Source organism: Giraffa tippelskirchi, chromosome 10, assembly GCF_054371585.1.
Source record: "Giraffa tippelskirchi isolate mGirTip1 chromosome 10, T2T-mGirTip1v1.2.pri, whole genome shotgun sequence".
Taxonomy (NCBI): Eukaryota; Metazoa; Chordata; class Mammalia; order Artiodactyla; family Giraffidae; genus Giraffa; species Giraffa tippelskirchi.
In genome coordinates, this window is record NC_137284.1 from 6,453,600 (window position 1) to 6,481,141 (window position 27,542).

General features: G+C 49.9%; 1 protein-coding gene across 15 annotated transcripts; it reads left to right on the forward strand.

The window, feature by feature from the left end:
• On the forward strand, positions 1-25,727 carry SLC29A2 (solute carrier family 29 member 2). 15 transcript variants are annotated; one of them, XM_081532156.1, is made up of 18 exons: positions 33-894; positions 1,196-1,307; positions 5,208-5,270; positions 6,144-6,682; positions 8,811-8,988; positions 16,869-17,096; positions 17,579-17,628; positions 17,896-17,977; positions 19,479-19,639; positions 19,881-20,020; positions 20,404-20,538; positions 21,158-21,255; positions 21,471-21,555; positions 22,340-22,476; positions 22,708-22,813; positions 22,915-23,000; positions 23,747-23,946; positions 24,608-25,727. In XM_081532156.1, exons 7-18 carry the CDS (start codon positions 17,600-17,602, stop codon positions 24,717-24,719), a joined length of 1,371 nt encoding a protein of 456 aa, XP_081388282.1. In that variant the 5' UTR covers positions 33-894; positions 1,196-1,307; positions 5,208-5,270; positions 6,144-6,682; positions 8,811-8,988; positions 16,869-17,096; positions 17,579-17,599; the 3' UTR covers positions 24,720-25,727. The 15 variants fall into 15 exon arrangements, 14 of the variants coding, with proteins under 14 accessions (XP_081388290.1, XP_081388282.1, XP_081388283.1 ...); XM_081532164.1 differs by lacking the exon at positions 5,208-5,270 and having other exon boundaries at positions 1-894; positions 23,864-23,946; positions 24,612-25,727; XM_081532157.1 differs by lacking the exons at positions 33-894; positions 1,196-1,307; positions 5,208-5,270; positions 6,144-6,682; positions 8,811-8,988 and adding an exon at positions 16,530-16,625.
• Positions 25,728-27,542: the final 1,815 nt, after the last annotated feature.

A 27,542-nucleotide genomic window follows, 5' to 3' on the forward strand; every position in this document is an offset into this window, starting at 1 on the left:
AGGTCTCCATGGCAACGGCGTGCCGCGGCCGCAGATGAATGAGCTACAGCGAAGAAGGGAGGAGCGCGCGCGCTCTCTCTCTCAGGCGTCCAGGCGGAGAAACTGCGCCAGGAAAGGGGTTGCAGACCCGGCGCGGGGAGGAAGGGGGCGCCCTCGTACTCAAAAGGACTCCAAGACCCATTCACTCTCTACTGATTATACTATGTTTGGGGAACGCGGGGGCTACTCAGTCCATTCAGGGACCCCTGATCCTTTGGTTCAGACGTCCTAGGCTCCCCGGGTTCCCCTTTACCCTCATCTACCCTCTCACTCCGTCACGTCTCTTCTGCGCCCTAAACTCTGCGGAAAATCGGACATCGTGTGGCTTTGCGCCACCGCGTGGCGGGTAATGTCGCTGCGTCTGGCGTGTTGTGACTGGGGTCTCGCCGTCTATGTCGCCCCCTGCCGTTTGTGAGAAGGAAGAGCATAAAAGATCTCAGCCTTCAAGACCCCGATGAAGCCACTACAGAGAACAGTCCGGAGTCACTATGGAGAACAGTATGGAGACGTCATTAAAAACTAGGAATAAAATTACCATATGACCCAGAAATCTCACTACTGGGCTACACCCTGAGAACCACAATTCTAAAAAGACATATGTACCCCAGTGTTGATTGCAGCATTATTTACAATCGCCAGGAGGCGGAAGCAATCTAGATGTCCATCAACAGAGAAATGGATAAAGAAGTTGTAGTACACAAATGCGAGGGAATATTGCTCAGTCATAAAAGCAGTGAATTCGAGTCGGTTCTAACGAGGTGGATGAACCTAGAGCCTGTTATACAGAGTGAAGTAGATCAGAAGAGAAAAACAAATATCGGATATTAACACATATACATGAAATCCAGAAAAATGGTATTGATGAACCTATTTGGAGGGCAGGAATAGAGACTAAGACATAGAGAATAGACTTATGGACACAGCGGGGGAAGGAGAGAGTGGGACAAATTGAGAGAATAATATTGAAACATACATTACTATATGTAAAACAAATGAAGTGAAGTGAAAGTCACTCAGTCATGTCCAGCGCTTTGTGACCCCATGGACTATATAGCCCATGGAATTCTCCAGGCCAGAGTACTGGAGTGGGTAGCTTTTCCCTTCTCCAGGGGATCTTCCCAACTCAGGAATTGAACCCAGGTCTTCCACATTGCAGGCGGATTCTTTACCAGCTGAGCCACAAGGGGAAGCCTGAAAACAGATAGCCAGTGGGAATTTGCTGTATGACACAGGGAGCTCAATCGGGTGCTTTGTGACAACCTGGAGAGGTAGGATGCAGTGGGAGGTGAGAGGGAGGTTCAAGAGGGAGGGGATATATGTATACCTATGGCTGATTCATGTTCATGGCAGAAACCAACACGACATGGTAAAGCAATTATCCTCCAGTTAAAAATAAATAAAAAAATAATTAACCATGGAAGAAAGCATGGTAGAGTGATGCGCCAGAAGGAAACAAAAGCTCAAATTCAACACCCTTAAAATAAGACCCCAATGAACAATGGAGGTCACCATTATTCATTACCTCCACCATAGTTTGGTCTCACGTCAAACAACAGGGAGGGAACACAGCTCTGCCCATCAACAGAAGATTGGATTAAAGAGTTACTGAGCATGGCCTTGCCCATCAGAACAAGACCCAGTTTCCCCCACAGTCAATCTCTCCCATCAGGAAGCTTCTATAAGCTTCTTATCCTTATCCATCAGAGGGCAGACAGAATGAAAACCACAATCACAGAGAACTGATCAAACTGATCACATGGACCACAGCCTTGAATAACTCAATGGAACTATGAGCCATGCCGTGTAGGGCCACCCAAGACGGACGGGTCATGGTGGAGAGTTCTGACAAAACATGGTCCACTGGAGAAGGGAATGGCAAACCACTTTAGCATTCTTGCCTTGAGAGCCCCATGAGCAGTATGAAAAGGCAAAAAGATAGGACACTGAAAGATGAATTCCCCAGGTTGGTAGGTGCCCAATAGGCTACTGGAGATCAGTGGAGAAATAACTCCAGAAAGAATGAAGAGACAGAGCCAAAGCAAAAACAATGCCCAGCTGTGAATGTGACTGGTGATGGAAATAAGTCCAATGTTATAGAGAACAATATTGCATAGGAACCTGGAATGTTAGGTCCATGAATCAAGGCAAATTGGAAGTGATCAAACAGGAGATGGCAAGAGTGAACGTCGACATTTTAGGAATCAGTGGACTAAAATGGACTGGAATGGGTGAATTTAACTCAGATGACCATTATATCTACAACCGCGGGCAAGAATCCCTTAGAGGAAATAGAGTAGCCCTAATAGTCAACAAAAGAGTCTAAAATGCAGTTCTTGTGTGCATTCTCAAAAATGACAGAATGATCTCTGTTTATTTCCAAGGCAAACCCTTCAATATCACAGTAACCCAAGTCTATCCCCCAACCACTAATTCTGAAGAAGCTGAAGTTGAATTGTTCTATGAAGACCTACAAGACCTTCTAGAACTAACACTCAAAAAAGATGTCCTTTTCATTGTAGGGGACTGGAATGCAAAAGTAGGAAGTCAAGAGATATGGAGAAACAGGCAAATTTGGCCTTGGAGTACAGAATGAAGCAGGGCAAAAGCTAACAGTTTTGCCAAAAGAACGCACTGGTCATAGCAAACACCCTCTTCCAACAACACAGGAGAAGACTCTACACATGGACATCACCAGATGGCCAACACCCAAATCAGATTGATCATATTCTTTGCAGCCAAAGATGGAGAAGCTCTATACAGTCAGCAAAAACAAGACCAGGAACTGACTGTGACTCAGATCATGAACTCCTTACTGCAAAATTCAAACTACAAGAAAGTAGGGAAAAGGACTAGACCATTCAGGTATGACCTAAATCAAATCCCTTACGATTATACAGTGGAAGTGACAAATAGATTCAAGTGATTAGATCTGATAGACAGAGTGCCTGAAGAACTATGGATGGAGGTTCATGACATTGTACAGGAGGCAATGATCAAGACCATCCCCAAGAAAAAGAAATGCAAAAAGGCAAAATGGTTGTCTGAGAGGCCTTACAAATAGCTGAGAAAAGAAGAGAAGCAAAAGGTAAAGGAGAAAAGAAAAGATATACCCATTTGAATGCAGAGTTCCAAAGAATAGCAAGGAGAGATAAGAAACCCTTCCTCAGTGATCAGTGCAAAGAAATGCTGCTGCTGCTGCTAAGTCGCTTCAGTTGTGTCCTATTCTGTGCAACTCCATGGACAGCAGCCCACCAGGCTCCTCTGTCAACAGGATTCTCCAGGCAAGAATACTGGAGTGGGTTGCCATTTCCTTCTCCAATGCAAAGAAATAGAGGAAAACAATAGAATGGGAAAGACTAGAGATCTCTTTAAGAAAATTAGAGATACCAAGGAAACATTGCATGCAAAGATGGGCACAATAAAGGACAGAAACAGTAGGCACCTAACAGAAGCAGAAGATAGTAAGAAGAGGTGGCAAGAATACATAGAAGAACTATACAAAAAAGATCTTCATGACCCAGATAACCATGATGGTGTGATCACCCACCTAGAGCCAGACATTCTGGAATGCAAAGTCAAGTGGACTTTAGGAAGCATCACTATGAACAAAGCTAGTGGAGGTGATGGAATTCCAGTTGAGCTCTTTCAAATCCTAAAAGATGATGCTGTGAAAGTGCTGCACTCAATATGCCAGCAAATTTGGAAAACTCAGCAGTGTCCACAAGACTGGAAAAGGTCAGTTTTCATTCCAATCCCGAAGAAAGACAATGCCAAAGAATGTTTAAACTATTGCACAATTGCACTCATCTCACACACTACCAAAGTAATGCTCAAAATTCTCCAAGCCAGGCTTCAACAGTACATGAACCATGAACTTCCAGATGTTCAAGCTGGTTTTAGAAAAGGCAAGGAACCAGAAATCAAATTGCCAACATCCGTCAGATCATTGAAAAAGCAAGAGAGTTCCAGAAAAACATCTACCGCTTTATTGACTATGCCAAAGCCTTTGACTGTGTGGATCACAACAAACTGGAAAACTCTTAAAGAGATGGGAATACCAGACCACCATACCTGCCTTCTGAGAAATCTGTATGCAGGTCAAGAAGCAACAGTTAGTACTGGACATGGAACAGCAGACTGGTTCCAAATCAGGAAAGGAGTATGTCAAGGCTGTATATTGTCACCCTGCTTATTTAACTTATATGCAGAGTACATCATGAGAAATGCCGGGCTGGATGAAACACAAGCTAGAATCAAGATTGCCAGGAGAAATATCAATAACCTCAGATATGCAGATGACACCACCCTTTTGGGAGAAAGTGAAGAAGAACTAAAGAGCCTCTTGATGAAAGTGAAAAAGAGTGAAAAAGCTAGCTTAAAACTCAAAATTCAGAAAACTAAAATCATGCATCCTGTCCCATCACTTCATGGCAAATAGATGGGGAAACAATGGAAACAGTGAGAAACTTTATTTTGGGAGGCTTCAAAATCATTGCAAATGGTGACTGCAGCCATGAAATTAAAAGAGGCTTGCTCCTTGGAAGAAAAGCTATGACCAACCTAGACAGCATATGAAAAAGCAGAGACATTACTTTGCTGACAAATGTCCGTCTAGTCAAAGCTATGGTTTTTCCAGTAGTCATGTTTGGATGTGAGAGTTGGATATAAAGAAAACTGAGTGTTGAAGAATTGGTGCTTTTGAATTGTGGTGTTGGAGAAGACTCTTGAGAGTCCCTTGGACTGCAAGGAGATCCAACCAGTCCATCCTGAAGGAAATCAGTCCTGAATATTCATTGGAAGGACTGATGCTGAAGCTGAAACTCCAATACTTTGGTCACTTGATGCAAAGAACTGACTCATTGGAAAAGACCCTGATGCTGGGAAAGATTGAAGGTAGGAAGAGAAGGGGATGGCAGAGGATGAGATGGTTGGATGGCATCACCAACTTGATGGACATGAATTGAGGAACTCTGGGAGCTGGTGATGCATAGGGAAGCCTGGCGTGCTGCAGTGCATGGAGTCGCAAAGAGTCAGACACGACTGAGCAACTGAACTGAATTGAGCTGAACAAAAGCGTCATAATATCAGTAGTTAACAGTTAGTGAATGCCCTCAGTGTGTGGATTGCTGCTAAGGGCTTTCCGCATAACACTTTGTTTCATTCTCAAGCAACCTTGCAATGCAGTTGGTGAAGTTGATGCTGATGATGACAAAGGATACAACATCTTCCAGGTGAAGAAAACAGGCTGAGAGAAGTTGGGCTTGCCTAAGATCCCACAGCTGTAAGGGGCAGAACCACTGCCTAAACTCATGACTATGTGAAAAGCACTGGTGACCCATTCACTTACAAACTTGTGTTCTCTTTTGATCCAGCTCATAGCCTCCTTTTACTTATTTATTTTTTAGCCTCTTATTAAAGTTATTTTTATTTATTTGGCTGTGCCGGATCTTAGTTGCGGCACATGGGGTCTTCAATCTTCAGTTGCAGCATGCGAACTCTTAGTTTGCGGGATGTTTCATCTTTCACGTATGGGACTCTCCCCCATTTTTTTAAAAGTTGCAGCATCCTGAGTCATCTAGTTGCAGCATGCAGGATCTAGTTCCCTGACAAGGGATCGAACCCAGGCCCCCCTGTGTTCGGAGTGTGGAGTCTTAGCCATGAGACCACCAGGGACGTCCTTAGCTCATAGCCTCTTGACATAAGCAGAGAAGCACTCATTAAAATTATTCCCATTTTACAGATAGTGAGACTTAGACCCAGAGAAGTGGAATGTTTTGCCCAAACTTTGAGCAGCCATGGTGGGACCCCAGGCCTCTACGTCCCTGTTTCAGGCATTTTAGGATGAGGTGGCTGGATCACAGGGAGTCCAGCACATCCCTCTGAGACTTTATCCCTTTGCAAGAGAGACTGAGGAACCAGCTCATCCAGGCCTTGTCCTCCATGGACAGTGGAGCAGCTGGAGGTCGGGAGAGGGCCAGCGACCCTCCCCTACCTCCCGAGGTTCTGAGAGTACATAGGACCTAGATGTTCCAGTTTTTCTCATGGATATATTCAAATTGTATAATTATCTCCTTTTCTTTCTTTCTATTTTTGACATACCACAGGGCATGTGGGATCTTAGCTTCCCAATCCAGGATTGAACCCACACCCGTTGCAGTGGAAATGAGGAGTCTTAACCACTGGACCACGAGGGAAGTCATTATCTTATAATGTAGTCTTCCTGCTTATTCTGGGTCCCTTGCTATTATCCGCTATTGGAAAAAAATTCTAATGTCAGCTTGCTGCTTTAAAATTGACCTGCGAACTTTCCAGAGAGTAACTGTTCTCAGGTCTATGCTTTCTTATTTTATCTGCAGAGATGCTGTGTCCATGAAAATCCCTGGGAGCTGTTGGTAGTTCGTTCCCACAGACGTGTATTTCGGAGTGAAGGGATCATTGCATTATCTAGTTTTGTTGTAAAAATTTCCCACAGGGTTGGGTTTTATTAACTAGTTGCTCTGTTTTCAAGGGGAAATTTCATAGAGATTCGAACCTTGTACTGCAGCCACAGCTCCTGTCTTCTCCGTTATCCTTCGAGGATGCCGGAAGTTGGAATGCTAACTGTTAAGGGACTCCAAGAGGCTGGTGGTCACAATGTCTGAAGGTAAAAGTGCTGCTACCAACGTGGTTTAGGTGTTTCGGGATTTACACTGAACCATAGGCTACAAGGCACGTTGCCCCCATGAGGGTGACAGTAACTCCACTTACCAGATCCTGGCCTTCCAAGGCCTGTCGACGGCCATCTTGTCACATTCAAGGGACGCCGACTCAGTCACCCCTTGCTTCTGTCATGGATGGCGCTGCTGTTTTCCCACGAGCTCGTTCACAGGATTGGCTGCCCTGGCGGCAGTTCTGAAAGGGCTAGAGAAATTCATCCGGAAGTGACAAAAGACCCAGACTTTCCCTGATGTGTCACTAAGGAGCCTCTTCTAAATGCTTTCCTACTGTTTCCTCCAACTGCTGACTGATATTAGGGTGTCCTCTCTTTCTGACCCCAAATTTTCTCTTAGAAAAGTATGCTTACCGTTGCCCATATAGACCCTTTCTGCCTCTTGACATGAACGGCCTCTGGAACAGAGCTTTGCCCCAGAAAGTCTATACGAAGGACTAATTGATAAGTTCCTTATCCACTCACCATTGCACCATGGTGTCATAGCCATCCATATGCAAGTTCCCACCAGTGCCATGCCTGTCCCTGAGTGGCTCTCAGGGACGGCCACAAGGGTGCACCTCTCAGCTGTGGTTTTCCATGGCTGTTTGGTTCTGATTTCCGCCAGGAGGAGGAACTGTCTCATGAGCATTATCTCTTTTAATTTTTTTAAAACTTTATTTCTTTTTTATTTTTGGCTGCACTGGGTCTTCGTTGCTGTACACGGGCTTTCTCTAGATGTGGTGAGTGAGAGCTGCCCTCTAATTCCAGTGCACGGGCTTCTCACTGTGGTGGCCTCTCTTGTTGGAGAGCACAGGCTTTAGGTACACAGGTTTCAGCAGATGTGGTGTCTGGGCTTGGTTGCTCCAAGGCATGTGAAATCTCCCCAGATCAGGGATCGAACCCGTGTCCCTGGCATTGGCAGGTGGATTCCTATCCGTTGTACCACCAAGGAATTTCATGAGCATTTTCAACTGGAGCCAAATCAGTAAATTTTTATAAGCCAACCATTTCCATGCGGTGCAGGGAGGCCACTGGTTGAAGATAAAAATTTCCACATTATTCCTACAGTCAGTGGGGCCGACCTTTGTATCAGCTGAGATTTGTTAATCCTTAAGGTTCTGTATCAGTCAGTTATTGCTTTATAGCAAACAACCCCGAAAAGTGGTAGCTTAAAACATTACACATTTATTATTGCACACAAGTCTCTGGATCAGCTGGGCAGTTCTTCTGGCTTGGCATGTATTCAGTGGTCAGCGGTGGGTTGGGAAGGCAACTCTGCTGATGTTGGCTTGAATCTCCCACGTGTCTGGGGATAAGCTGACTGTAGGCTGGTCCAGTACAGTCTTGAATGGGGTGGATTCTCCTCCACGTGATTTCTCATCCTCCAGCACCCGAGCTGGGCTTGTCCACACTTAGATGGCAGGATTCAGTTCAGTTCAGTTCGGTCGCTCAATTGTGCCCGACTCTTTGTGACCCCACGGACTGACGGCAGAGTTACTAGAGAGAAATGGCACACGAGCCTTTTGAGGCCAAGGCATGGCATTGTGCTACCTTGTCCACATTCTGTACGGCCAAGCCAGTCACGGGCTTCCCAGGTAGCACTTAGTGGTAAAGAATCCACCTGCCGAGGCAGGAGATGCAAGAGATGCGGGTTCAATCCTTGGATCGGGAAGATCTCCTGGAGAAGGAAACGGCAACCCACTCCAGTATGCTTGCCTGGGAAATTCCATGGACAGAGGAGCCCGGCGGGCTGCAGCCCACAGGACCACAAAGAGTCGGACATGACTGAGCACATACATGTTGCTGTTGTTGTTGTGGGAGATTTGGTGGCGCTGGTAGTTAAGCCAGTCACAAGTTTCAACCCAGCATCAGAGTGAGAGGAGACTACAGAGTTTCAGGGCAAATAGTGTGAATACAGAGAGGCCAAAAATTGGGACCACAAATGCAGTTAACTCACCACAGGCCCCATGATTTTCCCTACGACAGTCAATTATGATGACAATAAATCATGGCCTGCTCAGAACTTGACTTATAATAGTTCACTATTATATACTGCATTCTCAGAGTTAATATTTACCAGGTTCTGAAAGCGAGGCGGCTGCGATGGCTCGGCACAGAAGCAAGGCGGCTGCGACGGCTTGGCCCAGAAGCGTGGCCGAGAGGATCTAGGCCGGGCCGGGGGCCGGGAGCCGGGGGCCGGGGGCAGCGGCGAGAGGAATTAACCCAAGGCCCAACGTAAGAGAATCCCAAATAAGACGGTAAGTGTTGCGAGAGGGCATCAGAGGGCAGACACACTGAAACTAAAATTACAGAAAACTAAGCTAATCTGATCACACGGACCACAGCCTTGTCTATCTCAATGAAACTAAGCCATGCCGTGTGGGGCCACCCAAGACGGATGGGTCATGGTGGAGAGGTCTGACAGATTGTGGTCCACTGGAGAAGGGCATGGCAAACCACTTCAGTATTCTTGCCTTGAGAACCCCATGAACAATATGAAACGGCAAAAAGATAAGACACTGAAAGATGAACTCCCCAGGTCAGTAGGTGCCCAATATGCTAATGGAGATCAGTGGAGAAATAACTCCAGAAAGAATGATGGGATGGAGCCAAAGCAAAAACGATACCCAACTGTGGATGAGACTGGTGATAGATGCAAAGTCCGATGCTGTAAAGAGCAATATTGCATAGGAACCTGGAATGTTAGGTCCATGAATCAAGGCAAACTGGAAGTGGTCAAACAGCAGATGGCAAGAGTGAACATCAACATTCTAGGAATCAGCGAACTAAGATGGACTGGAATGGGTGAATTTAAATCAGATGACCATTATATCTACTACTGTGGGCAAGAATCCCTTAGAAGAAATGGAGTAGCCATCATGGTCAACAAGAGTCCAAAATGCAGTACTTGGATGCAATCTCAAAAACGATAGAATGATCTCTGTTCGTTTCCAAGGCAAACCATTCAATTTCACGGTAATCCAAGTCTATGCCCCGACCAGTAACGCCGAAGAAGCTGAAGTTGAACAGTTCTATGAAGACCTGCAAGACCTTCTAGAACTAACACCCAAAAAAGATGTCCTTTTCATTATAGGGGACTGGAATGCAAAAGTAGGAAGTCAAGAAACACCTGGCGTAACAGGCAAGTTTGGCCTTGGAGTACAGAATGAAGCAGGGCAAAGGCTAACAGAGTTTTGCCACGAGAACGCACTGGTAATAGCAAACACCCTATTCCAACAACACAAGAGAAGACTCTACACGTGGACATCACCAGATGGTCAACACCGAATTCAGATTGATTATATTCTTTGCAGCCAAAGATGGAGAAGCTCTATACAGTCAGCAAAAACAAGACTGGGAGCAGACTGTGGCTCAGATCATGAATTGCTTATTGCCAAATTCAGACTGAAATTGAAGAAAGTAGGGAAAACCACTAGTCCATTCAGGTATGACCTAGATCAAATCCCTTATGATTATACAGTGGAAGTGACAAACAGATTTAAGGGACTAGACCTGATAGACAGAGTGCCTGATGAGCTATGGACAGAGGTTCGTGACATTGTACAGGAGACAGGGATCAAGAAAATCCCCATGGAAAAGAAATGCAAAAAAGCAAAATGGCTGTCTGAGGAGGCCTTACAGATAGCTGGGAAGAGAAGAGAAGCGAAAAGCAAAGGAGAAAAGGAAAGATATTCCCATCTCAATGCAGAGTTCCAAAGAGTAGCAAGGAGAGATAAGAAAGCCTTCCTCAGCGATCAGTGCAAAGAAATAGAGGAAAACAACAGATTCGGAAAGACTAGAGATCTCTTCAAGAAAATTAGAGATACCAAAGGAACATTTCATGCAAAGATAGGCTCGATAAAGGACAGAAATGGTATGAACCTAACAGAAGAAGAAGATATTAAGAAGAGGTGGCAAGAATACACAGAAGAACTGTACAAAAAAGATCTTCACAACCCAGATAATCACGATGGGGTGAACACTCACCTAGAGCCAGACATCCTGGAATGTGAAGTCAAGTGGGCCTTAGAAAGCATCACTATGAACAAAGCTAGTGGAGGTGATGGAATTCCAGTTGAGCTATTTCAAATCCTCAAAGGTGATGCTGTGAAAGTGCTACACTCGATATGCCAGCAAATTTGGAAAACTCAGCAGTGGCCACAGGACTGGAAGAGGTCAGTCTTCGTTCCAATCCCAAAGAAAGGCAATGCCAAAGAATGCTCAAACTACCGCACAATTGCACTCATCTCACATGCTAGTAAAGTAATGCTCAAAATTCTCCAAGCCAGGCTTCAGCAATACGTGAACCGTGAACTTCCAGATGTTCAAGCTGGTTTTAGAAAAGGCAGAGGAACCAGAGATCAAATTGCCAATATCCGCTGGCTCATCAAAAAAGCAAGAGAGTTCCAGAAAAACATCTATTTCTGCTTTATTGACTATGCCAAAGCCTTTGACTGTGTGGATCACAATAAACTGTGGAAAATTCTGAAAGAGATGGGAATACCAGACCATCTGACCTGTCTCTTGAGAAACCTGTATGCAGGTCAGGAAGCAATGGTTAGAACTGGACATGGAACAACAGACTGGTTCCAAATAGGAAAAGGAGTACGTCAAGCCTGTATATTGTCACCCTGCTTATTTAACTTATATGCAGAGTACATCATGAGAAACACTGGGCTGGAAGAAACACAAGCTGGAATCAAGATTGCCAGGAGAAATATCAATAACCTCAGATATGCAGATGACACCACCCTTATGGCAGAGAGTGAAGAAGAACTAAAGCGCCTCTTGATGAAGGTGAAAGAGGAGAATGAAAAAGTTGGCTTAAAGCTCAACATTCAGAAAACTAAGATCATGGCATCTGGTCCCATCACTTCATGGGAAATAGATGGGGAAACAGTGGAAACAGTGTCAGACTTTATTTTTTTGGGCTCCAAAATCACTGCTGATGGTGATTGCAGCCATGAAATTAAAAGACGCTTACTCCTTGGAAGGAAGGTTATGGCCAACCTAGACAGCATATTTAAAGGCAGAGACATTACTTTGCCAACAAAAGTCCGTCTAGTCGAGGCTGTGGTTTTTCCAGTGGTCATGTATGGATGTGAGAGTTGGACGGTGAAGAAAGCTGAGCACCGCAGAATTGATGCTTTTGAACTGTGGTGTTGGAGAAGACTCTTGAGAGTCCCTTGGACTGCAAGGAGATCCAATCAATCCATCCTAAAAGAGATCAATCCTGGGTGTTCATTGGAAGGTCTGATGTTGAAGCTGAAACTCCAATACTTTGGCCACCTCATGCGAAGGGTTGACTCATTGGAAAAGACCCTAATGCTGGGTAGGATTGGGGGCAGGAGGAGAAGGGGACGACAGAGGATGAGATGGTTGGATGGCATCACTGACTCGATGGACATGGGTTTGGGTAGACTCCGGGAGTTGGTGATGGACAGAGAGGCCTGGCGTGCTGCAATTCATGGGGTCGCAAAGAGTCAGACACGACTGAGCGACTGAACTGAACTGAACTGAATATTGCAGGCGGATTCTTTACTGTCTGAGCCACCTGATGGGACCAGATGCCATGACCTTAGTTTTTTTAATATTGAATTTTAAGCCGGCTTTTTCACTCTCCTCCTTCACCTTCATCAGGAGGCTCTTTAGTTCCTCTTCGATTTCTGTAATTAGAGTGATATCATCCATGCGTCTGAGGTTGTTGATATTTCTCCTGGCAATCTTGATTCCAGCTTGTAACTCATCTGGCCCGGCTTTTCGCATGAGTACTCTGAGTATAAGTTAAATAAACAGGGTGACAATAAACAGCCTTGTCATACTCCTTTCTCAATCCTGAACCATCAGAAGTATGACAAGGCTGTTTATTGTCACCCTGTCTATTTAACTTATATGCCGAGCACATCATGCAAAAAGCTGGGACGGATGAGTTATAAGTTGGAATCAAGATTGCTGGGAGAAATATCAACAACCTCAGACGTGTGGATGATACCACGCTAATGGCAGAAAGCGAAGAGGAAGTAAAGAGCCTCTTGATGAGGGTAAAGGAGGAGAGTGGAAAAACCAGCTCAGAATTCAATATTAAAAAACTAAGATCCTGGCATCTGGTCGCATCACTTCATGACAAATAGAAGAGGAAAAGGTGGAAGCAATGACAGATTTCCTCTTCTTAGGCTCTAAAATCACTGTGGATGGTGACTGTAGTCATGAAATTAGAAAACGATTGCTTTTTGACAGGAAAGCTATGACTAACCTAGACAGTATGTTAAAAAGCAAAGATGTCACTTGCTGACAAAGGTCTGTATAGTCAAGGCTATGGTCTTTCCAATAGTCATGTAAGAATGTGAGAGCTGGACAATAAAGAAGGCAGAGTGTTAAAGAATTGATGCTTTTGAACTGCTGTGCTGGAGAAGATTCTTGAGAGTCCCTCGGAAAGACTCTGGATCAAACCAGTCGATGTTAAAGGAAATCAGCCCTCAATGCTCTTTGGAAGGACTGATGCTGAAGCTGAAGCTCCAATACTTTGGCCATCTGATGCGAAGAGCCAACTCCTCGGAAAAGACCCTGTTGCTGGGAAAGATTGAGGGCAGGAGGAGAAGGGAGCAAGAGGATGAGATGGTTGGATGGCATCACTGACTCAATGGACATGAGTCTGAGCAAACTCTGGAAAGGACAGAGGAGCCTGGTGAGCTACAGTCCATGGGGTCACAAAGAATCGGACATGACTGGGTGACTGAACACCAAGCGTATGAAAAGATGGTCATCATAACACATCATTAAGGAAGTGCAAGTTAAAACAGTGAGAAACTACTACCTACCTACTGGAATGGCTACAACTTAAAGACAATATTAAATGCTGGCAAGGCTGTGGAGCAACAGGAATGCTCATTCATTGCTGACAGGAATACAAAATAGTACAGGCACTTGAAAGACAGTCTGGCAGTTTCTTACAATACTAGACATACCCATACCACATGGCCCAACAATTGTGCTCCTGGGTATTTACCCAACTGAACTGAAAACTTATGGCCACACAGAATCTGAACGTGAAAGTTTTTCAGAAGCTTTATATGTGATCACCAAACACTGGAAGGAACCAGTAGGTGAATGGACAAACTGTGAAAATCCAGAAGATGGAATAGTATTCAATGACAAAAAGAAATGAGCTATTAAGGCACAAAAAGACACGAGAAATCTCAAATGCATATTGCTATATGGAAGAAGATAGTCTGCAAAGACTGTATACTATGTGATTTTAACTTATAGCGTTTCAGAAAAGGCAAAACTATACTCACAGTAAAGAGATCAGTGGTTGCCAGGGGCTTGGGGGATGGAGGGGAGGCGTAAATATAAAGCACAGGGGCCTTTTAGGTCAGCGAAACTATTCTACATGAAATTGTAACATGACACTATGCACTTGCCAAAACCCATGGACTGTACAACACAGAGTGAATCTTAATGTAAACTACAGACTACCTATATGGATATTAGTTCATCCATTGTAACAAAGGTACCACACTAATACAAGATGTCAGTAACAGCAGAAACTGGGGAATGAAATGCGAAGGTGAGTATGTGGAACTCTATGTCCTGTTGCTCAACTCTTCTGTAAATCTAAAACTGTACTAAAAATAAAACCTATTACTTAGTTTTAAAAATCATGTTTATAATTTTCTCTGCCTAGATTAACCACATTTCACATATGGATGCAATGTATTATTGGTAAGGTTCAAATATACACAGCACTTTTTGGTAACACAACTACTCTCAACTAGAGGAACAGCTGCACATGGCTTTGTTTGGAACTTTGCCAAGACTTGATCACCATTTCAGAAAATCACATCACCAATAGCAAACTAGCAGTCTCGCAGTGGCTGGTTTGCCTACACTGTATGTGTGTTATAAAAAGAGTGGTTGTGAGGGGCCAGCATCAGATTGCTTCACTGTGCTTGAGCATTAACATATTCAAACATGCATTATTCTTTATCCTAGGTAGTACAATCAGGTATTTTTTTGACATTAATTTTTGTATGTATAGATAGGTTTTATGACAGGTGAATTTCATTACAGGATAGTAACAGAATGCATATTAGGAGGATGATTGGACTTTCCTCTTGGTACAGTGGATAAGAATCTGCCTGCCCATGCAGAGGACATGGGTTTTATCCCTGGTCCAGGAAGATCACACATGCCTCTGGGCAACTAAGCCCATGGGCCACAACTACTGAGTCTGTGTTCTAGAGCCACAACTACCAAAGCCTACAGCTTGTGCTCCACAATAAGAGAAGCCACCATAACGAGAAGCCCAAGCACCACAACTGGAGAAAACTCACGCATAGCAACAAAGACCCAGCATGGCCAAAAATAAATATGCAAATAATATTAAAAAAAAAAAAAAAGAGTGACTGAGACTGGCTGAGCTGAGAACTCCTCCTTTAAAATGAAATCCACACTCCTTACTCAGCATTCGGTCATAACTAGACCGGCTGTTGCAGAGGCTATGTCCCCTCCTCTTGCCCTGCCTGCCAAAGGGGTCTATTATTATGTCCCATAATGTGTTGGCATTCTCATGTCCCTGACCTTGGTACGGGCTGTTCCCTTGGAGAAATGCCCTCATCGGCTTAGCTCACTGCCTCACAAATGCAGTGTTCCTCAAACCTCAGTTCCTCATGTCTTTCCATGGAAACCTGTGTCACAGCTGTGCCCCCACCTGCAGCCCCAAATGAGGCTTCATTTTCTATAAATTTTCTATAAGTGACTCATTTTTCATAAGTAAATTTATTTTAATTTATATTAAATGTATAAATAAATTCATCTTCAAGGAAAAGTATCTATTATAATAAATAGGAAACCAGCATAAGTAGCCCTAAAAATAAAGTAACTATAAAAACATAGAATGAAAGTTATAATAAAAATTGTTAATCTCTATTTAGGTAAAATTGTCAGCAAAAGCTCGGAGGTCAGTTCTGTGTGGGTGTGTGTGTGTGAGAGAGAGAGAGAGATTACCTAAATAGAGATTAACAAGTGTTAAAACATTAGCACCACAATTGAGAATTTCCTCTTTGTCATATTCTAAAAGGTTGAAAGCAAATTGAAGACACAGTAACATTCTCAATCACTGTAATTTAAAGCTGACTCTGTTCTCTCTAAAATCACTTGCATATCACTGCAATCGATTTATTAACCAAACATTTTTCAAGCATGTGCTATGTACCAGGCAGCTGCTCTAGACGTTTGCAACAAATGCCAAACCAAATAAGCACAGTCTTTGCCTCACAGACTGGAGAAAACACACACATACGTAAGCAGGAAATGGCCATAAAATGTCATTACTTATTAAAATAATTTGTGACAAAATTTCTCCAGCATCTCCATTATGCACAGCAACTGCAGAGAAAACAAACCCTCTTGTAAATTATATGAGTTGGAGAAAATTAATTTCAAAAGTGCAGTGGTTTATCATCTTTTCAAAGTTTTTCACGGAAAAAGACTGGGAGCTGAATGCATCTTAGTATTTGATACGATGTGACATGGGATCGTTGAAAGTCATATTTATTTATTAGCTGCACCCGGCTGCCTGTGTGTTAGTCGCTCAGTCCTGTACAACTCTTTGCGACCCCATGGACTGTAGCCCACCAGGCTCCTCTGTCCATGGGGATTCTCCAGGCAAGAATACTGCAGTGGGTTGGCATTTCCTTCTCCAAGGGATCTTCCTGACCCAGGGATCGAACCTGTGTCACTTACGTCTCCTGCATTGACGGGCAGATCTTTTACCATTAGCGCCACCTGGGAAGCCGGCACACGGGATCTTAGTTCCCTGACAAGCGATCGAACTCTCTTCCCCTGCAGAGGCCGCGGGGTCTTAACCACTGGACCACCAGGAAAGTCTCTAAAAGTAATTTTTTTTTTTTTAAGTGGCGGTGATGGGAGAGCACCAAGTAAGACTAGGGAGCGGGCCTGGACTCTCCTCTGGGTCTCCCTTTCCTCTGGAGCCACTGCTCCGAAGCTTAGCCACACCGCCACCAGGAAGCCCGCCTGGACGCCCCCGAGGGACTCGACCCTCCGCTGTGCGCCCCAAAGTCCCGGCGATTCCCCAGGCATCCGCTGGAGGAGAAAGGTTCATCTGTCTGTCTTCCAGATCTGCCCGCGGGCTCTGCCAGCTCCGACATCTGGCCCTCCCCTCTGCCTCCCGGGGGGACCCAGCTCGGTGCAGCCAGCCAGGACCGCCGGCGACAGACGGTCTCTCCGGATTCCCCCGGGGCTGGCCGCGCTCGGGTTACCACCCAGTGGTCTTGCACGTTAGCGGGTGCTAGCACTGCCTCGGCACCACCTCCGACTTTGCGGAGCCTGGAGAACTCCGCGCCAGGTCAGCTCCATGGCACTCCGTTGGGCAGGGGGCCGGGGCGGGGCGGACACCCCTACTACCTCCCCCCACCTGCCCGCACGGGTCGGGGCCCGGCCCCCGCAGATCCGGGGGAATCTTCCCGGATCACAGCCTCTCGGGCGGCACGGGGAGCGGCGGAGTCCGGGGACCAGGAGGTCAGGCCATGGGCTGGAGTCTGGAGTCCCTTGTCCTCCAGACAAGGGGGGCCGAGGGGGTGGGGCTCCCCGCTGTCCCCGCCCCGGGGGCGGAGCCGAGGTCCGAGCCTGCGGTACTTGACACCGGGCGAAACGCGCGTGGGGCTCCCTGCCCAGCTTCCGCCTTCCACTGCCCAGCCTCGGGCCGTGGAAGACCCGACCCAGCTTCCCGTGTCCACCACCGGCCAGACCCAGCCTCCCGGGTCCCCGGCTCGGCCCACGGGCCCCGGGGCAGGTACAGGTGGGGCGCCTGCATCTTTCTCCCACCAGGGCTCATCCCGCCTGGCGGCTATGGCGCGAGGAGACGCCCCGCGGGACAGGCAAGTTGGGGACCATGTGGGGTGCGGCGTATGGGGATCCAGTGGCCGTGGGCAGCGCAGAGCCCCTCCCTTTGGGCTCTCTTAAGGGCAAAGAAGACCAGTTGGAACTACACTTCCCGTCAGCCCCCTGCCTCGGGTGCCTGAGCCTGGGTGATGGGGGTTGTAGTCCGCTCTCCGAGCGGGGTGGGGGGAGGGTGCTGGACTGGGAGGCGGAGGGGCCGCCGGAGCGGGAAGTCCTCCGAGTGACCTTCTGTCTGATCCTCACAGCTACCACCTGGTCGGGATCAGTTTCTTTATCCTCGGGCTGGGCACCCTCCTCCCCTGGAACTTCTTCATCACAGCCATCCCGGTGAGACTCGGGGCTGGAGTGATAGATCCAAGGCCACAACCGCCAGCCGTCCCTCCAGCTGCCTTCCTCCACCACGCTGCCTGTGAGGGTGTCAGTCTTTCAGTCGGTCCGACTCTTTGCGACCGCAATGGAATGGAGCCCCGCCGGGCTCCTCTGTCCATGGGATTTCCTAGGGAATCCTCATTGTGTCCCCTTTGTCGGCTGAAACAGAGGGCCGCAGAGAGGAGAGGTCCCTCTCTCATGGCTAGGATCCACAAGCTTTCAGGAATGCCCAGATCCTAGCACAAGGCCACCAGGTCAGGAGATCCTGTGGAGCCAGCAAGGAGCTACCCACCCACCTCCTCTTTGTCATTATTCCTGGGCTGGCCACTCCAAAAGTGGTTATCCAAGCCTTTGATTTTCTTTGAAATAGCATAAATTACATTCATTCATCCAATGTACACCTAGAGTTCCTGACACTGGGGTGACAGGAGGAACCATAGCTGAGGAAGAGTTCATCCTCACTGAGTTTACATTATTTCCAGGGAAGGCAGGAATAAGGGGCTTGTGTTCTGTTCGGTATGGGGTTATTCTTGTATATTAAAAGCAACAACTTTCCAGATGCCTCTTCAGTGCCTAGCTCTGTGCTGGGCCCTGGAGACCCAAAGATGAATCAGCCCCTGGTCTTGAAAGCAAGATGGGTGCCAAGGAAATATTGGTAATGTAACATGACATGTGCCATCCCAGGCTTGGAGCAGAGTCCAGTGGGTCCCCAGGGAGGGAGCAATTCCTTCTGCTTAATAATCAGGTGATCTGTAACTTGGGAGAAAGGTAGGTAAAGCATTTGTGTTGGGAAGGTGAGTAGTCAGAGAGGGGAGGACATTTCAAACAAAGCCAGCAGCTTGGCAAGGCAATGAGAGGCAGAGAGTGCCAACCTATAGAGAAAGGGCCAGAGCTTGGGGTGCCTGGAGCTTAGCAGGATGGAAGAGGAAATGGGCCACAAAACAGAAACTAGTTCTGAAAGACCCCAAATAGGCCCCACCATAACCTTAGGGCTTTGCCCTGCCGGCCACAGCGAGCCATGAGTGGGAAGAGGGGGCAGTTAAGCAGAGTTGTGGCAGGATGTGTGTTCCAGAGAGAAAGCAGTTGGTCAGCATCTGATCCAGAGCCTGGCTTACAGTCAGAGCTCCATAAATACCCAGGAATCTAGAAACAGCTGCAGGAGTGGGGGTGGGGCCACGACCGAGGCACAGGAGAGGAAGGGTGATCCAGAGATGGAGCACGGCCCAAGTCAGGGGTTCTTAGGGCTTGGGCTCGGTCCCAGACTTCAGTTCAATTTGTTCATCGAGCTCCGACTGCGTGCCAGGTGCTGGGGACAGCGCAAGGACAGAGAGACAGTCCCGCAGAAGTTAAGGGAGTGATCCCGGGCATGGGAGGAGGCAGAGGAAGAAGGCTGGGGGGTTCCTGAGGGTAGGTAGGTTGCGGGGTGACCCTGTACCCTACCCCCCTGGCCTCCTGGCAGTACTTCCAGGGGCGGCTGGCGGGGGCCAACAGCACCACCGAGACCCTGGGCACCAACCACACGAGCCCTGCAGATACCTTCAACTTCAACAACTGGGTGACGCTGCTGTCGCAGCTGCCCCTGCTGCTCTTCACACTCCTCAACTCCTTCCTGTACCAGTGGTGAGAAGCCCGCCCCAGGCTCAGTCCCAGGCCGGCCCCCTGGGTCCCATCCCCCTTTGCTGAGGCAGCTCCATCCAGCCCCCGGGGAAGCCCTCCCATCCTCCCTCCCATCCTCCCTCCCCTCCCTCTGCATCTCTCCCCAGCCCCTACTGTCCAGTCCTGGGATGCAACTCTTCGCCCTCCTCCCCTCGCCTGGCCTGGGCCCAGCGATGCCCACTCTGCCCTTCCCCCTTCCGAACAGCATCCCCGACACGGTGCGGATTCTGGGCAGCCTGCTGGCCATCCTGCTCCTCTTTACCCTGACTGCGGTGTTGGTCAAGGTGGACATGAGCCCCGGGCTCTTCTTCTCCATCACCATGGCCTCCGTCTGGTTCATCAACTGTGAGCACCTCGGCCCCTGCCCACCTCCCCGCCCTGCGCCCCCCCCAGGGCTTCAGCCGAGCCTCTTCTTGTAACTGAAAGGGCCCAAGGTATCGAAGAAGGGAAGACAGAAGAAGCATCACCCATATCCCCCCGATGAGAAACCAAGGCCCAGAGGAGAGGAAAAGCCACTCGTCCCAGGCCCTGCAGTGACCTGAGAGCAGGTCTTCTGGCCCCCAGCCCCTCACACCCAGGACTGCACCTCGGAAGAGGAATGCGTGTGGGGTGTTACACCAGAGTGCCCAACCTAGTCCAGAGTCCCCTGTGCACCCAGCCGACACCCCCTCCAGGGAGCCCTCGAGGCCTGCCTAGTTGAGCAGGGGCCCCCTCCTGTCCTTCCACAGCCTTCGGTGCAGTTCTGCAAGGCAGCCTCTTTGGGCAACTGGGCACCATGCCTTCCAAGTACAGCACCCTCTTCCTCAGTGGCCAGGGCCTGGCTGGGATCTTCGCTGCCCTTGCCATGCTCATATCCATGGCCAGTGAGTAGACTTGGGTGGCAGTCTGGGATTCTGGGGAGCAGAGCGAGTGTGCTAAGGGTGAGATGCCTTGGGTGGTGGTGGAGACAGAGGTGATGGGGTGATGGGGGAGCTGGGGATTGGGTGTGGGGCTCTTGAGTCCTACCATGAGAGAATGATGGGTGAGGACTGGGTTAACTTGGGGCCCAGGGCACGATTCCTGAGGCCAGCACTGGCCTGTAGCTGTAGGTTGAGGTGAGGGAAGAGGGGACAGGTTTGGGATTCAGATAGACTTGGGTTTGAATTCCGGTTCCACTGTTCCCTAGCTGGGGGCATTGGATAAGGCACTTACCTGTGTTCGCTTCCCAACCTGAAAGATTCTTACAGCTCCATACTCAGATTGTAAGGAGCGTGCATTTATAATGAGCACATAGTAAGTGCTCAACAAAAATAACATGTGGGACAGAGTGAGAGACGTGAAGGGCTGGGCCAGGGCCCCCTGCACAAGGGTCCTGAGTGTCAGTGGGAGGAATGGAAGAGGCCGGGAGGTGAATCTGAGACGTGTGTACTGCGAACTAGGACAAGCTCCCTGCGGGAGCTGGTGGACAGTCACCTCCCTTCTGCAACTGAAGTCTCTGCACAGGTGGCGTGGATGCCCAGACGTCCGCCCTGGGGTACTTCATCACACCCTGCGTGGGCACCATCATGTCCATCGTGTGCTACCTGAGCCTGCCCCACCTGGTGAGCCTGGTATTGGGCTCGAGGCCCACTTCGGAGCATCACAGATACCGCCCTGAGTCTGAGGCCCTGAGAGAAGCCAAAGGAGGCAGAGGGGCCCAGTCCTGATCCCCAAAGGAATCAGCCACTGGGGGACCCCAGCTTCTAAGTCAGCAGGGTGGGGAGGGATCCAGGCACCTCAGCCCAAGCCAGGCAGGGACAACGCTTTCCTTCTGCAGAAGTTTGCCCGCTACTATCTGGCTAAGAAACCATCGAAGGCGCAAGGTCAGGAGCTGGAGACCAAAGCTGAGCTCCTACAGTCTGGTGAGCCCGGGACCCTGTCGGGGAGGTGGAAGAGCCAGGGGAGGCTGGAGCCATCTCCACAGGGAAGCATTTCGCCTCTGTCCCCATCTAGAGCCCTCATCTCTAGGAGCCTCGAGGAGAGGCAGACCATCTTGAAGGGAAGTCAGTGGGATTGAAGTCATCCCTTCAATTGCCCTTTGGGCCTCAGTTTCCTCCACCATAAAATGAGGAGGCAGCAGAGCTTCAGGCCTGCAAGTCCTAGATCCAAGGGTGTCTGAGGTTGAATCCTAGCTTCATGACATCCAAGCTGTGTGACCTCAGTCAAGTCACGTAACCCCTCTGAGCCTCAGGGTGTTCTTTTTTTAATTTATAAAGCAATGGTAGTGGAATAATCCATCTAAGGTGCTTAACTCTGCCTGGTACATGTATGTACTTAATGAACAGTGCAAGTGAAAGTGTTAGTTGCTCAGTCGTGTCTGACTCTTTGCAACCCCATGGACTGTAGCCCACCAGGCTCCTCTGTCCATGGATTCTCCAGGCAAGAATACTGGAGTGGGTGGCCATTAGGGAAGATCCAGGGGATCTTCCCGACCCAGGGATCGAACCCAAGTCTCCTGCATTGCAGGCAGTTCTTTACCAACTGAGCCACAAGGGAAGCCCAGTAAATAGTAGGTCGGCATATTTCCGTTAATTCTCTTGGCCTGCACCTGGGCTGGTGGAGGGTTACTTGTTTTAACTGCTTGAAATCTCCCCTCCTCCGGCCTGGTTGTCACAGGCATGACCCTGCCCTCTCCTCTTGCCCCAGATGAGAAGAACGGGATTCCCAACAGCCCCCAGAAGGCAGCCCTGACTCTGGATCTTGACCTTGAGAAGGAGACAGAGGTGGAACCAGAGGAACCCCAGAAGCCAGAAAAACCTTCAGTTTTCCTTGTCCTCCGGAAGGTTTGGCTTGGCTACAACCCCCAACCCTCAGCCCTGGGGAAGAGAGAGCTGCTCTCTCCAGCCTACCCAGAGACTCTTAGAGTGGACTGGGGCCTCAGTACTCAGCTTGTCCACCCGAGGTGACAGGGCCGTGGTGGGTCAGGGACACGCTGGGCCTGAGCGGGGGGGTTGGGGCTGCATGTTGGGCTCCGAGTCAGGCCGCCCACTCACACCCCTTCCTCTGGCGCCCAGATCTGGCTGACGGCGCTGTGCCTGGTGCTGGTCTTCACGGTCACCCTGTCTGTCTTCCCGGCCATTACAGCCATGGTGACCAGCTCCACCAGCCCTGGGAAGTGGGGTGAGTGGTGGGAAGCGGAAGAGGACAGGGCAGTGGGGGTGGAGGGGAGAGAGGGGAGTGGGCAGCCTGGGCCAGGATGAGCCCCCTCTGTCCCCGCCCAGGTCAGTTCTTCAACCCCATCTGCTGCTTCCTCCTCTTCAACGTCATGGACTGTCTGGGACGGAGCCTGACCTCTTACTTCCTGTGGGTGAGCGCATGTATTGGGGTGATCGGACATTTGGAGAAGCAGTCAGGGGTCGGAGTGTAAAAGAGTGCAGAAGGGTGACTTCCCAACACTGACTGGCCCTGGTCTGGGTTTGGTAATGGAACAGCCGGTTAGCACAGGGCACCGGCCCCCGGAGGCATGTAAGCCAGGGCTTGGACTTTGAACTCTCTGAAAGCAGAAGCCTTGTCCAGTTGATCTGTGTCTCCATCGTCCAGCCCTGAGGGCCCAGCCCCGGGTGCTTGGAGAGTGTTACGCGGAGGTTCCTGCACCATGGAAGAGGTCAGACAGGATTCCTAGTATTTGGATTGCTTTTCATGATACTGCTTCTTTCAATGAAATCTTCCAACGACACACAACAAATATAGTAGATTAAAGAGGAGCTGCTCTGATTGCATCTGGATCCCCAGTTTCCAATCCCATCTGCCCCAGAGGGTTCTTTGGAACCCCCAGGGGTGCTCAGTGCAACCAACTTTGAAAACCATAGATGTTCTTCTAGTTCTGCCACTGAAAGAGCACAGACTGGCCCTCAGGAGAGGCAGAGGCTGGGCGCTTATGGGCTGGGTGGCCTTGGCCCTGCCCGTCGCTTTCCAGAGGCCCCCCGTGCTGGGTCCTCCCTGGCTCACAGTGGGTAGGTCAGGGGAAGTGATAGTTGAATCTCTTGGGGTGGGGTGGCCCAGAGCAGAGGCCCTGCTCGCGGGGACCGCCCTCACCCCTGCCTTCTGCCGCAGCCAGACGAGGACAGCCGGCTGCTGCCCCTGCTGGTCTGCCTGCGCGTCCTGTTTGTGCCGCTCTTCATGCTGTGCCACGTGCCAGAGAGGTCCCGACTGCCCATTCTCTTCCCCCAGGACGCCTACTTCATCACTTTCATGCTGCTGTTCGCTGTCTCAAATGGTTACCTCGTGTCCCTCACCATGTGCCTGGCACCCAGGTCTGGGGGACGGGGAGGCGAGCGGAGGGCTTGGGAGCGGGGAGGTGGGCTCACTCTCGGAGAGGGACAGCCGCTGAGGATTCGGCTTCCGGCCAGCCGGACCAAGCTGTTTCTCCAGGCCTCACTGGTGCCCCGCCGTCAGGTCAGGCCCTCACTGCTGAACTGGCCCCAGGGCAGGAGCTGAGGAGCAAGGGACTCGGCTGGGAGGTTCCTGCCCAGCAAAGCAGCCCAAGCCCTGATTCTGGGGCCTCCTCTCTGGTCCTCAGCTTCCCCCTCTGTGAATAAACAGGTTGGACTGTCATTCCTTAGGGCCCAGGTACGCTCCCACGTTCTCAGTTGCAGGGGACCCAAGGTTGAGGTCACAAGCAGAGTTCCTGGGCTGCTCACCCTGGGAACAAGGGAGCATAGAGGGGACAGGAGGACCAGGTAGGGGACATTTTGTCAAGAAGGAAGGCAGGGGCATCTGGACCTCAGGGGCATGAGAGATGTCCAGTGGCCCCATTTTACAGATCAGAAAACTGGAGTCCAGAGGGAAGGGCCTCACTACAGTGGCCTGGAAGTTGGGCCCGCCCAGACTAGAAATCACTCGTCCCGTTTTTAGGGGGGCTGGGTCCGGGGTGGGACCGACATTTTCTCAGAGCTCCTCTCCTGTGTGTCCCAGGCAGGTGCTGCCGCAGGAGAGGGAGGTGACCGGCACCCTCATGACCTTCTTCCTGGCGCTGGGGCTCTCCTGTGGCGCCTCCCTCTCCTTCCTCTTCAAGGCGCTGCTCTGAAGTGCTCTGTCGAGGGCTCTCCCAGCGTCTCCCTTCAGAGCTGAGGCCCAGCGCTGGGGGAATGACGGGCCAGGCTCAAGCCTCCACCAGGCCGGGCGGGGGTCCCTGTGGCCTGAGGGCTCCAGCAAGAGGCGGGCACAGCTCTCCTTCCTGGGCTGGCGGCCACCTGGAGTGCTGCTAGGAAAAATTCAGCGCCTGCCATTCCAGCCCTCACCCAGGAGTGGAGCTGACGCACTATCTGGACGCACATAAAACCTCATTAAAAGGGTGATCATCAGGGAAAAGCAGGCTGAGGACCACGGCCCACCCTCACTGTCAGGACTGCTTTCGTTGATCACGACAAACCCCCTAGCGAGTGGCTGGGACTCAGAGGCCACAGGTGGAGTCTTGCCAACCATGTGGCTGTTGTGGACGCTGCCTCAGAGTCCATGTCGGGGTGGGGGCCAGTCCAGGGCAGGACCTCCCCTTCTCTCCAGGCCTCAACGACCCCTCGGTCAGGTCTCTCGGACTTCAGAACAGAGGAATCCAGGGAGGTTGAGGGGACGGGGGAGAAGGAGGTACGGATCTGAGGGAGCTCAGAGGACCCTCCGGGCCTCAAACAGCGTCTACGTCGGCAGTGCTCTCTGTGGCCCCTCCCCGGAGCCCAGCTGGGCCCGGGTCCGGAACTGCAGTTAGCCTGCAGGCATGAGCTGCATTTTACAGTTTGCAAAACTCTTCCAACCCTGCCCTTTCGCTGAAGCCACGTTGAGGCCCTTGCAGGGAGGCTGGCAGGAACTGTGCCCCCCTCTGTACAGGTGAGGAAACCCAGTCCCAGGGGGAGTGACCAGTTCTTGGCAGAGCCAGGACCCAGTCCCCACCTCCCTGTAGGTGCTGTTCTTCCTGCTCTGCCTGCTTCCCTTTTCCTCAAGGGGTTCAAGGCGAGAGCCCTGAACACTTACGCCACCTTTTTTTCCTTGTTTTTCCCTCAGACCCTGCTCCTGGGTCTAATAACAACCATATTCATTTGTACAATGATCTCACTGAGTCTTTATTTCCAAAGCGCTTTCAGTTCTGTTGGCTTTGATGAGGTGGGTGAGATGGGGATGACTGTGCCCATTCGACAGATGGGATGACCGAGGCCCTGAGAGGGGAAGGATTTGTGGGCATCCCTGAGCTGGGCCTTCCTGGCCACATGATGGCCAAAGGGTACTGGCCTGCAAGGAGCCCTGTGCTCCCAGACAGACTGCCTGGTTGCATGGATATCTATGACTCTCTCCCCGCACCAGCGTCCTCTGCCTCCCCAGGCTCCCCCTTTCTCAGAAATGGAGCCACAGAGATACAGTCAGCCAGTTCTGCAGAGGGATGGAGGAAAGGCTTGCTTTGCCACACATCTGTGCTACCCTGCCCAGGGCAGGGAAGAGCAGGGTGTTTGAGATTACCAGCACAGACCTTTCTGCCCTCCTGCCTCCCATGGCCACTCAATGAGCAGTTATTACATACCAGGTGATGAGTCAGCACCAGGCCCTGCTCAGAAGCCAGAGGCTACTTTGCTACCAAAGAGGAAAGTGAGGCAAGATATGACCTTGGGGACTTCCCCGGTTGTCCAGTGGTTAAGAATCCACCTTGCAATACAGGGGACACAGGTTTGAATCCTGGTCGGGGAGCTAAGATCCCACATGCCCAGAGACAACTAAGCTCATGCTACAACTAGAGAGCCTGAGCGTCACAGTGAAAGATCCGGCATGCCACAATGAAGATCCAGTGCAGCCACACACACACACACACACACACACACACACACACAAAGGATACGATCTTGGGAGCTGAAATAAAGACACAGGGCCAACCCCAAGGAGTCATTCCTTCGACTATTAGTCACTGTGTCAGATTCCAGGTGGCTGGACAACCCTGAAACAAAGGAGCTGTGACCCTGCTCCTAAGGCCATGGGAAATAGAAGGTAACTTGTGACAGGGATTGTGAGGACACTGCAGAATGTATATGAGATGCTAGAGGAGGGGGCCATTGATCTCACTGGGAAGTTCAGGCAGGCATCCCTGAGGAGGTGTCCTCTGAGCTGGGCATTGAGGGATGAATATGAGTTTGCTGGGCTAAGGTTGGGGAGGGGCATCCCAGGCAGAAGTACCAGAAAATGCAAGGCATGGATGTATAAGGAATATTCAGGGGACAGTGGGGACTTCTGGCAGTAGGACAGGGTGTGTGGGAGTCCCTAGGTTGTGAGAGAGGGGAAAGAAGAGGATAAAGCTGGGGCAGTGGGCTGCAGACAAATGATGAAGGGCCTTAGAGCTGAGGCCTAACCAGGGAATTAGAGAGAGGAGGAGACATAAAGGAGAAGAGACAGCTCCCTCTACAGAAGCCATTTAACTTGGTGATTTAAGTGCATGTGCCCTGACCCAGAGTCCTGGGTTCGAAGTCAGGCTCTTTCCCAGCAGTGGGAACAGGGATTCCTGAAGACTGGAGACCTGGAGAAAGCACTGGAGTACAGGTTGACATTTACTTAATGGTAGCTGTGGTCCTGGGAATATTTTGTACAGACCACTAAGCCTAACTGTACCCTTTGGCTGAGACTGGTGGGAGCAGGACCCCAATACTTCCTAGGTCCCCTTCTCTTTTTCACCTTCAGAGACTATTGTCTGTTGTACTCAAAAGCTCCCTAGAACTGCCAGACCCAGCCAACCCGGGGAACCCAGTGGTGCTGGTTCCCGGCCATCTGGTGCAAGCCCAGGTGGAGCTGAGCAGTGGAGGATCGGTCCAGAAAGAGAATACCCACCCCTCAGATGCCCTTATGATGTTACAACCTGGAATTCCTTCTTCTGGTCTTCCTT